This window comes from Scaptodrosophila lebanonensis, unplaced genomic scaffold, assembly GCF_003285725.1.
Source record: "Scaptodrosophila lebanonensis strain 11010-0011.00,11010-0021.00 unplaced genomic scaffold, SlebRS2 tig00000043-arrow-pilon, whole genome shotgun sequence".
Taxonomy (NCBI): Eukaryota; Metazoa; Arthropoda; class Insecta; order Diptera; family Drosophilidae; genus Scaptodrosophila; species Scaptodrosophila lebanonensis.
The window spans coordinates 8,449,716-8,461,925 of NW_022060545.1; the positions used below are offsets into that span (position 1 = coordinate 8,449,716).

General features: G+C 39.1%; 3 protein-coding genes across 5 annotated transcripts; all 3 read right to left on the minus strand.

The window, feature by feature from the left end:
* Positions 1-32: 32 nt before the first annotated feature.
* Positions 33-2,252, minus strand: LOC115622978 (phospholipid scramblase 1-like). Its single transcript, XM_030517129.1, has 4 exons — positions 2,114-2,252; positions 902-1,455; positions 680-838; positions 33-615 (listed from the first exon to the last, which is right to left on the minus strand). Exons 1-4 carry the CDS (start codon positions 2,196-2,198, stop codon positions 574-576), a joined length of 840 nt encoding a protein of 279 aa, XP_030372989.1. The 5' UTR covers positions 2,199-2,252; the 3' UTR covers positions 33-573.
* A 320-nt stretch (positions 2,253-2,572) lies between these two features.
* Positions 2,573-4,267, minus strand: LOC115622389. The gene is made up of 5 exons (XM_030516313.1): positions 4,246-4,267; positions 4,079-4,153; positions 3,814-4,017; positions 3,356-3,450; positions 2,573-2,617 (listed from the first exon to the last, which is right to left on the minus strand). Exons 1-5 carry the CDS (start codon positions 4,265-4,267, stop codon positions 2,573-2,575), a joined length of 441 nt encoding a protein of 146 aa, XP_030372173.1.
* An 844-nt stretch (positions 4,268-5,111) lies between these two features.
* On the minus strand, positions 5,112-10,962 carry LOC115622149 (phospholipid scramblase 1-like). Of its 3 annotated transcripts, XM_030516015.1 has the most exons (5): positions 10,639-10,962; positions 9,133-9,415; positions 6,391-6,881; positions 6,170-6,328; positions 5,112-5,917 (listed from the first exon to the last, which is right to left on the minus strand). In XM_030516015.1, the coding sequence occupies exons 1-5, from the start codon at positions 10,801-10,803 to the stop codon at positions 5,858-5,860; spliced, it is 1,158 nt and encodes a 385-aa protein (XP_030371875.1). In that variant the 5' UTR covers positions 10,804-10,962; the 3' UTR covers positions 5,112-5,857. The 3 variants fall into 3 exon arrangements, with proteins under 3 accessions (XP_030371875.1, XP_030371878.1, XP_030371876.1); XM_030516018.1 differs by lacking the exons at positions 9,133-9,415; positions 10,639-10,962 and adding an exon at positions 7,957-8,302 and having other exon boundaries at positions 6,391-6,868; XM_030516016.1 differs by lacking the exons at positions 9,133-9,415; positions 10,639-10,962 and adding an exon at positions 7,957-8,096.
* Positions 10,963-12,210: the final 1,248 nt, after the last annotated feature.

Consider the following 12,210-nt stretch of genomic DNA (forward strand, 5'->3'; position numbering starts at 1 on the left):
TTTTTTCCGATCAAAGATGCTGTGGTGGTAGTCCGTGAATGCGTTTTCTTTCCCGTTTTTTGCAGCAGATCATGTATATACCATATATGTATGTGCACTCGTGCAAAGATTTAAAGTTACGCGTATTTTTATGTGTGTAAGAAAACGACTTTATTCCACGAAGCTTAGAATCAATCTTTAAGATACATAAAAATATTAAAATGAATAAAACTAGAAACGCTTTTTGAGGAGCGCCCAAAAATCACTTCTAGCATTTACTAGACAATCAAAGCAAAGGGGCACTATAATCATTGGTGTTACCGTGGGGCGATGGGGATGAATATCCAAAATCCCAAAAACGAGGAAATAATGGCGACACTTCAGTTTTTAGTGGTACGTGATCTTGTACGTGTACTTATATTCATTGGCAATCATGTACTGACTTCACCTAATTACATTCGTATAGACCTAACTAACGTGCGTGGGAGAGAGGATGCTGACGCCAGCAGCGCTCTGCTAGCAGATGTTGCTAGCAGATGTTTCTAGCAGATGTTGTTAGCCTACGACGAGTATTGCTAGCAGAGCGGTGCCACATCAACAATTGGCATTATTATTATTTTCAAAGAACATAAAGTCCTAAAAAAGATAATCAAAGGTAGACATTAACTTTTGAATTTGAAATTTTATAAATATATCTCACAATAAGGAATGTAGCTCCAAGTAGCACAGCCTTAATCCGTGCATCCAAGTCCAAGGGAAAAGTAATGCCAAAGAAGTCCGCATCAGTAAACAACTCACGGGCCAAGCCAGACCATTGCTTTGATATTTTTCCCACTTTATTGCCTGCGAGTGAAACGATCTGTGGGTACAAAAAATATCAATTCATAAAAGGTCCTTGAAAGCTGGCGTCTATTTAACTCACGTCAAAGTCAACATTTCCGCAAATGGACATGGTACAAAATGGTCCCTCAATACGGAGCACGGTATCTCCAAGATGATCCTTGACTTTAAATGAATGCGAGCACAGGGTCCACTCCTGCTCGATTGAACCGATTTTGGTTCCAGGCGGTGCGGTCACCTCCACGCTTTCAAGGCAACAAGGGAAGCAACTCTTACAGGCCAATGCTCGAGACAAGTGAATGACCTCTCGCTGAAAATTGTCAACAATTTTGATATCAAATGGACGTGCAAGGCCCCAACACATGCGTGTGCAGCACGCGGTGTCCTCAAATGCCATATACACGTCTTGGCCAAGGACATTCTTAATTGCGTATTTGTTGTTAGTCTCAGATCCTGTAAATGCCTCCAACAGTTCCACATTCTGCTTAATCAACAGTTGGTTGACAGACGACAAATATTCCAAGCCGGGCGGGCAATTGGGAACATCGGCTGGTCTGGGCATCATGCCACCTGGGACCACTCCACTGCTCACGCACATGACTATTCCAGGCTGAGCCGCAAGCACAGGCTGCGATCCTGGAATTCGTAACATAATGGTAATATTTATTTGTGCTCAGAAATGTAAGCCGAATCAATTAAAATTAGTGATCGAGTCGACTCAATTACGTGCCAATGGAAGTGAAATTGAAACTGAGTGCACCAGGAACATACCGTAAGGCGCTTTAGAGGCTAACTCAGCATTTTCTTAATATAAACATATGAGGGCTTTTGCTGATGCTGCCATTCGATGCCTCTGAAAATGGAGTTCTCAAGGCATACCGCACTCTAAGCTTCAATTTCCCCTCTATGCGCTGAACCCGAAGACTGAAAGGGCGAAGCAGATCCCATATTATATTTAAATTTTAAACACTTGATTACAAACGCATTATAGTGTCATAAAGAGTAATATCTCTGCAATAGGATAAATATGTGCAATAATCACTTTTAATAAAATCTCCATTTCTATAACCATATGATCGCCAATATTCTATAGTTTTATCTAAATCGACATACTATATTAAATAGCTGCCATCTGGAATACAAATTTATTTAGTTTTAAGACTGCTCGGGAGGGGACATGTGATGGGTATACAAGAGTTTGGCGGGCCTTACAAAAACCCACTACTTGTCCAAATCTTGCAACTATTATTTGTTTTTTTTTTCTCAACAATTCTAACAATTGAAAACCACTCACCATGTCCGGCTCCAGGCTGCAAACCAATCACCAGCTGTGGAGATCCTGGCGAATAGGGCGTTCCGAACGCTGAAAATTGCGACATTGGAATGCTCACTCACTACTATTTATTATAACCCAGAATTGAGTGACACAAATGTAGAACTGAAGAATGCAGCTTCTACGGTTGGCGATTCAAAGCAGACTGTGCGTCCATCCAAGTACAAGAGCGTGCTTCACTGACGGAGATGTTCTTAACCCTCCGAGTATTGATCTTCGATATTGTGCAAAAAATCACCCATCCCCTTATATCATGACGAAGTTAGATTTTTATTATATTATGTGTTTCTTTAAAGATTTAATGATATAAAGACAGCTCAATAGCCATTTAGTGCAGTGAAATAAATAAATAATAATTACTGCCATAATCAAAATAAATTAAAGAAATAATTTATTAAGATAAAGCAAAAGCACTTGGTCCTATTCTACATTACTCTGCACCGCCAACACGCTCTTTTTCGTTGCCTGTCATAGAACAATCATTTTATTAGTCATTAAATTTTTGATCCCACAATCGATTTACACAGAAAAGACCTTAGAGTGGTATGCGGAATTGCTGATTTTGAAATAAAATAAAAAAAATTCTTTGACTCCTTTGAGTTCTATAAAAATATTGCTCTCTTAAAAACGCCATCAGTGGGTTAATTTGGGGCTTCTACTGTAATGTAAACACAGTTCAGACCTTTTGCTGATGCTGTCATTTGTCGGCATTATATCAGAATTCAACTGCGCTTTAAGGACCAGCAAGTGCTTTACTTCTGTAGAAGTCAGCACTATATTTTGATATACATACATACATACATACTCGTAAAGTATACAAATCGTTCATTTTGAAGCTCTAAGGGATAACTTTATTCTTAAGAATGTGTTGGACCAATATAAATGAAATAAACGAAAAATCTAAGCGACAGTCTTTTAAAAATAAATTGAAAACTTGCATAGGTTTTACATGTATCTATCCCTGAGCTAAAATAGAAATGTGAAGTCAATAAACAAATTCAAATTTATCAGAGCTCTCGCATAAATTCGCACTTTAATCTTTTATACTTACAACAACGTGGATTGTAACCCTTCTGCAGAGCGTTTTATAATAAATGTGTATATTGGATATACATATTGTAATAGTGTAGTTGTCCAATTAATTTAGTTTTTATTAAAGGTATTTCTTATCATAAAGAATATGAAAGATAATAAAAAAAATACCATATAACACATCGCGATACTGCAAACGCAACAATAAGAAGTGTTCATTAGCATCAGAGTGTGTGCTCGTTGTCGAGCCGCCTGTGACCACGATTCTGGAAAAAAAAGAAATGTATATAATATTAGTATATACCTAATGGTTAAAATTGAAATACTTGTCATTATATATTCATAATTATATATATTGAGGATTGATTTCATTAAATTGTGAAGAGAAACCGGTTCCCCTTTTGCCTCCTAAAGTATATTACTGGATTATTATATTTCATGGGTTTTTTTTAATAAAGCCTTGTAGTGTTAAATCATATATGGTTCTAAAAATGCATTCAGAAGCTCTGAATAATGTTGAACAATATGTTTTAACCCAACATAGCCCCTAGTTCACAAAATGTTGTGCAGGTAATGTAATGTTATTTCTGACATTCTTTTTACAGTCTTCCACTCAGGAATCAACTTACTTCTCGATTCGGTCTCCATTATGCTGGACTCATCAATTTGAATTGCGTTCGGCTGCTGCGATTCATCAGGATCGGATGTTCGGATAGCCATGTAGGGTGTTGATAAGTTCTCATTGGAACTGAAGCTGATGCTGGAAGATCGGGACAGTGGTGCTCTTCTGATTTCAAACACTTTATGTGAGTTTTCGTAGTCAACTGATGGGTCTGAATAGAATAAATAACCGAATCAACTTCAATTCGCAACAACATATGTCTATGGCCTCACCATAAAGTTGTAATATTGACGCCGATGGAGAATTTTCACCAGCATGCATGTAATGGACGCTATCTGCGTATTGATCTGAAAGGTATTTACCATAAATCTATTTTTTAACAAATCTACCTGTGATGTTTATTGTCACATGATTTCTGTAAACCTAATTATGGACTTACCACACAACGAACTTAACGACATTACTGCGTGATCCGCCGATGTCTTATTGGACACAATGTAGCGCTTATTCGACGAACTGTTGTAGCTTGGAAGCTTAAGGTGCGACTGGTCGAATGGGCGAAACGTATTGTGTGTGTGCCCGAAATACAAAAATGATCAAATGACGTCACTAGTAGCATATCCAAATTCAATAGAGACAAATATACCACGAGTATAGTCGTCTTGGAGAGCTATGTCCAAGTGTTAGGAATAAGTACGTGCTACATGGAACTGTTCCTATAGAGACACATTTTATTTTTGCCTACACTCTTTGCTACACTGAGAAAAACTTCAGCACTTTCTACTTAAATCAGTTACAAACGATGTCAATTTTTAATTAACTGGTAGATAGCCTTAGTGTTATATTTTATGTTTTCATTATTGATATTATCTAACTTTAATTAAACCAGGCGGATTTTGTTTTCAATTTTGATTATTCTCTTTTTTTAATGTATTCCCAGTTGTTTTTTGTGTTGGAAATCTTTTCATGAACCCTTGTGCTGTGCCTGCGTGTTGTTGAGGTCGATCTATTACTCGTTTAATATTTAAAATATGAGTGGTTACTCAAAAATGATTCTTATATTCAAAAATCTGATTATACCACATATGTATTTGCATCACTAATAATTGGACGTGGTATATAATATAAAATAATAGATGTGTCTTTAGTCGTAATTTTGGACTTTTATGCGACCCTAAAAAGGACTCGGGTTATTTACATCACCATTTTGTTACAGTTTGTTATCTGATATTGAATCAGGTACTCGACATTTCCCAAAGCGTGTGTCTTTCGTTTTAAGCTAGATTGTATAGGCAAACAAAAATATAAATTTGAAAGTTATAAGCGCTTTATTTCACAATAAATACATACGTTCATGTATACATATTATATTTTAAATATGTTAAGACACTGCGTATAGTTGAAGTGGTTATGGTACTGAGTACATATTTAGTTTTGCATTAGCTGTCGCAAAAAATACAAATTCATGGAGCATTCATTGTCGTTGCTATGAGATTTCTTTTCGCATTTTACATAAATCTATAATGTAATAAGTTAAAACATAACTAAATTAAAATATCAAAATCTTATATATAGAGTTGCACAAAAAGCATAAATCCCGCCACGAGAGAGAGACCTGAGTTGATAACATAACACCAAAATATAATAAAAACGTTTTCATTTCTGGGCTGAGTTCAAGCAGGCAAATTTTAGAGACTTTGGTTCATATATTTGAGGTTGTCTTTTAAAATTGAAATATTTTGTGTAAAAATAAAAAGCATATGTTTCATTCAATAGCTCCAAACATATTTAACAAAGTTATTCGCCTGTGTGAACCGTTCTTAATGCAGTGGCTGGCTTGCAGCGTAAGTTTTGGAAAAGCTGAAATATTTTGATTTACCAAGTCGGGCAAATGTAAAACCTAGAAATTTCGTAGCTTTGGCCATCGGAGACTAGTACACGATAATTCACAGTGATGTTATATTTTCATTTTTATAAGTTTTCTTGCAAATGTGCGGTTCCGACGAAGAGAAGAAATTGCCAATTTAATCCAAGAATCAGCCACACAAGGGTTACAACATGCCCGGGCCATCGGTCTCCCGATTTCCAGATTTTTCAAAGAACATGGCGTCCTAAAAATGTGAAAATTCAGCATTAGTTAGAAATTCTGTTTTACATTCATTAGAGGAAAATGCAAAGTGGTTAGCAAAATAAGACTAAGCTTTGGTCTGGCTGGTAGAAGCGTTAAAGCGTTACCTCAGCACCAAAGTTTGCGACGCAGGCGTCTCAAAAGCTTAAAACGATGAAAATTAACACTATACAGCTTCAAATAAGAGATTTTTAAATTTTTTCTCCTCTTAAGAACAGTTTAAGGCAACACTTACAATTAAGAAAGTGGCGCCTAACAGCACCGCCTTCATGCGCACATCCAGATCAAGGGGAAAAGTGATGCCAAAGAAGTCCGCATCGGTGAATATTTCACGCGCCAAACCGGACCATTGCTTTGAGATTTTGCCCACCTTTTCGCCAGTGAGGGAAACCACCTGCAAACAAATATATGAGATGAGCAAATTGTTTCTCTATTATATACCTGACAGCGACTTACATTGAACTCCACTTCACCGCAGAGCGAGAAGGTGCAGAAGGGACCTTCAATGCGCAGCACCGTATCACCAATGTGATTGTTAATTCGGAATGAGGGGGAGCATATGGACCACTCCTGTTCGATGGTGCCAATGACATTGCCAGGCGGTGCTGATACCTCCATGGACTGCAGACAACAGGGGAAGCAGCAGGCCGAACAGGCCAATGGACGATGCATGTGTATGACTTCTTGTTGATAATTGTCGAAAATTTTCATATCGAATGGACGAGCGGGACCGCACATGTTTCGGGTGCAGCAATCGTTGTCTTCCACGGCATGGTAAACCTTCTGGCCAAGAGCGTTTTTAATGGAGAATTTGTTGTTTGTCTCAAAACCGGTGAATGCCTCCAGCAGCTCAACCTTTTGCTTAACCAAAAGCTGGTCTATAGTCGTAAGGTATTCCAATCCGCGCGGACAATTCGGAATACCGGCTGGTATACTCATCCAATCGCCTATAAAATAGATCAAGTAAATCAACAATTAACACATGAAATCAGCGTCGGACAATGCAAGGAACGCGTTCATCAACATAATTGCCTAAGTAACGAGCTGCGACAAAAGCCTCGACGATTAGCTTGTTTGCCAGTGTGTCAATTGGTCAATTGGTCAATGTCACACCAGTGCCGCAATTGAGGAACGTCGTGGCAGTGCAAACTCAATTGAAGGCTGTGCCCAGGGCATAGACCACTTAGCGCGCTTTGTTAGGCATTCCCATATCTAATCGCAAAATAACCTCACAAATGACAAAGTTTATGGAACATGTTGTACCTTCATATGCTCGTATAGAGAAAACTTTATATTACTAGATAAATCTGTAATTTCATCATGCGAGGCAAACAAGTGAGATAGGCTATCTTTGATACTTAATGATCGCGCAGATCTTGAGCTTGTAAACATGATAACATCATGTCACGTAATTATACGAAATTATATAGAGTAAAGCCGTGGTCAGACAGGCAAATCAATTGCACACAAACTTTCCTACATCTTTGGAACGCACAGTTCTTGTTATTCTTATAAATCTGAACTGCAAATAATTATGCTGCCGACCGGTTTTCGAAAATACTTTTGATATACTATATAATTTCCCAATTTCTTCTTCACTTATTCCCCCTATAATCTCACGTCTCTATTAGAAGTAAGAATCGAGAGTAGGCCATGGCGATTTAGAAGAAGATGGGATTTCACGTCTTCTGTAACTTCGTAAAACTTGAAACTTGTCTCAATTTTGAATCCTATATACAGAAGACTGTAGTACCACAAAGGTCGAAAGCGTATTGATCTTGCATCGACGAAAGAATTGCATTCTATTTGAAGATTTTCTAGCAAAAGCAAGGGATCTCACAATAACTTAACCACCCCTCCCTCTCTCTCTCACTCTGCTTCTCTTGTCAGTCAAGCATATTTGATATGAGAATAAAAACCTTAGAATAAAAGACGAAATCGGAAACACATACATATGCTGACCACGGCATGTCATAACCTATCGAAACTCTGTCTTCTGTAATGCTAGCCTTGACCACTCACCGTCTATCCTCATCGCTGAGGAAGAACTCGTAGCCCTTGCGCTTTGCCGACTTGTTCAAACGCAAGGAGCGTCGCAACTTCTTTGGCAAGGGCTTGTTGGCCTCGCGACAGACAAGTTGCCTGAGCGTTTGGGAGCGTGTGCAGAAATAGTTGTATTTACTATACACGGTGTGCCAGATGAGGCGCAACACCTGTACGCCCTTGTTTTCTGCGTCACGTTGCTCGCCCCCACTCAGATCGACAGTGGATATGTAATTTGAAACGCACGGAGCGGGTGCAGCATGCACTGCAACGACGGCTGGCGTTGGCATCACGAGCAGGGGCACGGACTCGGGGCTCAATTTTGATTTGTATTAATTCTAGACGACTGACGCTGATGCGCACGTTTTGTGAACTGAACTACGTTCGATGCTGCGACGAGAGCAACTGAAGCGTTGGTACAATGCGAGGCCCATCAAGTTGACAATCTGCCACATAGTCGTAGTCTCGCATTTTACCCGTAAACGGCTCTTTCTGTATTATTTTATTGGTCCAATTAAAGCAGCAGCTTGATAAGGGCCAATGAGGCTGAGAAACTGGGGCTGTTTTGTGGGCTTTCGGCACTTCGACGTTTGGTGTGTAAACAAGAACTAAAATAACAACAAACAAGCTCTGATAATCGTAAATTTTAAAAGATAAGCCAGCCAGAAAAGACGTAAATCTTTCGAAGTCACACAAACCAATGTTTTCTTCATGCAAATATGCGGGGTGTTAATTCAGGGCCGTTTCAAGACACAATGGAAAGGGAACCTAATCGCAGATTTGTAGTATGTACTAAAGTCTTGTGTAAAAGGTCTGAAATGTCCCTGCCTTTAATTGTTACCCTTTCATTATCATGCCAAGCAATTTACCGCCTTAGAATAATGGCGCCTGAAAAGAGTGGCACATCGGCATGCGGCTTCATTTGGGGTCAGCGTCTCTGCTATGAACTGTGCTGTCTGCCCCTGCAAAATGGGCTTCAGAGCACAAGCAATTGATTGACAAACGTGTGCGATCGCTGAGATCGGCGCTCCACATTGACATTATCACAATGCAGTGCATTGACACTGGGCTACCGCCTTTTCAAAAAGACAGACGGTAAACAGAGACAACGACTTGAAGTTCGATAAGACAATCAACGTAATACTCGTAACTTACCGCCTGGTCCTCCCTGCATTGGTGGCATGGGTTGTGCTGGCGGCATGCCTGGCTGTGTGATGATAGGCTGTTGTGGTCCGGCTGGTCCTGGTGGATAGACTCCTGCGTATGGATGCTGAGGTCCTCCAAATTGTTGTGGGGGTTGGGGTCCGCCATAATATTGTGCTGGCGATGGTTGGCCCCCATATGGCGGCTGGCCACCTCCATAGGGTGGCGCCTCACCGTAGGGCGGCATTTGGGGAACAGGTGCGTAACCGGCTGGTGCTTGTCCTGGCACAAAACCCTACAGATACGGATTCGAGAGGAACGTAAGTGTTGTAGCTTCAAAGCGTCGAACGCAACTGTTAACCATTGTGGGGGCGTACTTGACTGACGTGTTGGCATGATTCACATATATGTACTACTTGTATAAATTGAGTAATATCGAGTAAATATCGGGCGTGTATAATTGCACTAATCAACTGAAGCACTGGCTATTATCAATGTGTTATATACATGTGTATGTAGGCACGACATGCTTCGGAAACTTATTTGATCTCTTTTGGATATTTTCATTGAATTAATAGTCTGGCCGTCATGGGCAATACAATAACTGCAAATCTCCCTTATCTGAACAATAAGATAGAAGCCAAATTTATTGCTGAACGCATTTTGACGGATAGGTTTCTGAAGCCCCATGTTTACGTAATTTTTTAAAGAAAAAATATATTTTATGAAAGTGGGTCGCCATTACTTGCAATCCTCGTGATTGCCAAGAGCCGTTAAAAATTTTAAATATAGTCTTGCAAAATTGAATGCCTTTCAAGCTCTTGATTTTGGACATTAAAGGACTGGTTTTATTTAATTTGTCAATAAAAGCAGAGCTAATATTTCTTGGGTTAAATCAACCAATCATTGTCCTGGCTGAAGAGCAGACATTTTCAAATTTCCACTTTGTAATTCCAGCATTTTTAGATAATACATCACATTTTTGAGAAGGCACAGCGTTGTTGTAATTCAATTCTATCGGTTAGACAAATATTTTGTCTATTTGTGCTAAAGAAAAGTCCTTTTGTGAAAGCTAGTACTAGGCTTTAGAAACTTTTCAGCCCTGCCACAAGTGGTATTTAAAAACTCGGAACTCGTTTTATCAGTGAAATAAATGGCAAATTGCGTCTGTTTTATATTCATTAAAACATATGTATGTATGTACATACATATGTACATTATCTATATGTATATTATCTATATGTAAACAATGGGCGTGTGCACCTAATCAGTTGTAATTAAAACAACAACAACAAAACAAAAGCCACATTGCATGGCTATCATTCATTTGCAAAATACCGAAACCTGCTTCAACAAACACATTAAGTTATTAATATATATATACGTACATACACACATCTGTATATAAATAGACATTCAAAGAAGCGCCAATGTAATGACGTCATATTCATTTTTGGTGCAAAAGCCCTCTCTTCTGGCCTATTCACATTGTTTTTGTTGTTCTTGTTGTATACTCACAAAATTTTGTGGCGGCGGTCCTGGTTGATGGTGAGGCGGGCCTGGTGGATAGGGAGCATTGGATATTGGACCCTCGGCTGGTGGAGCATTTGGTGGATAGTAACCGGCTCCAAATCCTGGTGGCACGTAGCCGCCTTGATTAATGTTGTTCATGGGCTGCGACATCGTTGTTGTAGCTGCTGTTGAGGAAGCACTAGGAACGGGGACGGAGGCAAGCGAACGCCTAAAACGTAGGCGCTGCAAATGGTTCGTTCTAGTTTATTTTCACTTCTTCAAACAAATCCGTCGAATTTCACAAGGCAACTACGATTAGTGATGCGAAAAGACAACGAAGCAGCAATGTTGTGCGATGATTTTCTGAAATCGATGTATCATCGACACAATGGTTTACTTCTTTATCTTCTTTAATTAATTCGAAACTAATCATTTTCTATTAACTTCAAATGTCTAAGAAAATTAATTTATTAAGAATAACGTAGCAATGAAAAAAATACATTATTGAATACTTACTCATATATAAAGTTATCAATTCATCAATTTATCTTTCTCTGTTTTATTCGTATATAAACATTGATGCATGGATGTTTTGAAAATTACATCAGTATTTGAGTTCTCTTCTTCTTCTTAACAGCTGTGTAGTTAGAGATGTGCTGTGTCAGTGATTGTTTCGCAAGTATATGGTGTTACTGCACATTTTAATTAAGACGTGATATAAGTATAATATTTAAGTCACTACTTCGTATTAAAATATTTGTACAATATTTATGGAATTGGCACGAAATCGTTCATCTCCATATGTTATTTCGCTGCTGCCATACCTCACGAAAACAGTTCAGTTTCAGAAGTTTTCCGACAGGTGGCGCCTTTGGAAAGATTTTGGTTTTGGCTAGCGTGTCTAGATGGCGCTACAAATTTTTGAATAATATTAAAATTTGTAACTAAACGTATTTTTGAACAAAATCTTATGTATTCGAAATTGTGTCGTTATTATGGCATTAATTTAATGTGCGTGCAATTTTTTCCACACAGCTTATCTACCATTTCAGTGTATTTCGCCGCCATTTTTAGTTGTTGTTGAGCAAATGCAAAAACATAAGGCAGGCCAACCCCACACACCCACCCCTCACGCACACACGCACACACACACACAACTGTGCCCGTACAGTTCACATTTTTTCTAATGCGCAAAATGCTGCCCTGGCTTTGTGGGTGGGTCTTTTGCCGGGGAGGGGTGGGTGTGTGAGAGAGCAAACAATCGTATGCGGTAGGGTGGGTGTCAGGCAATACGTATAAAAAATGGCGGTTTCCGGGGAAAAATAGAAAAAAATGTGGCAGGGTGGGTGTCTGTGGTGCAGCCGTAAGTGTGAGTGTGAGTGAGAGAGAGCGAGGGACCAGCATAAAAATATGGCAAAAAAGTGTAGAAAAAATAGCGCCGGCAAAATCCACCCTGTGGCATTTTTGTGTGGACAACGAACAGACGTCAACGTCACACTCACACACACACACACACATACACGAGCACAGTATAGTGGCAACGTAATTACCAATACGAATGCAAAACGCTGTGCAGGA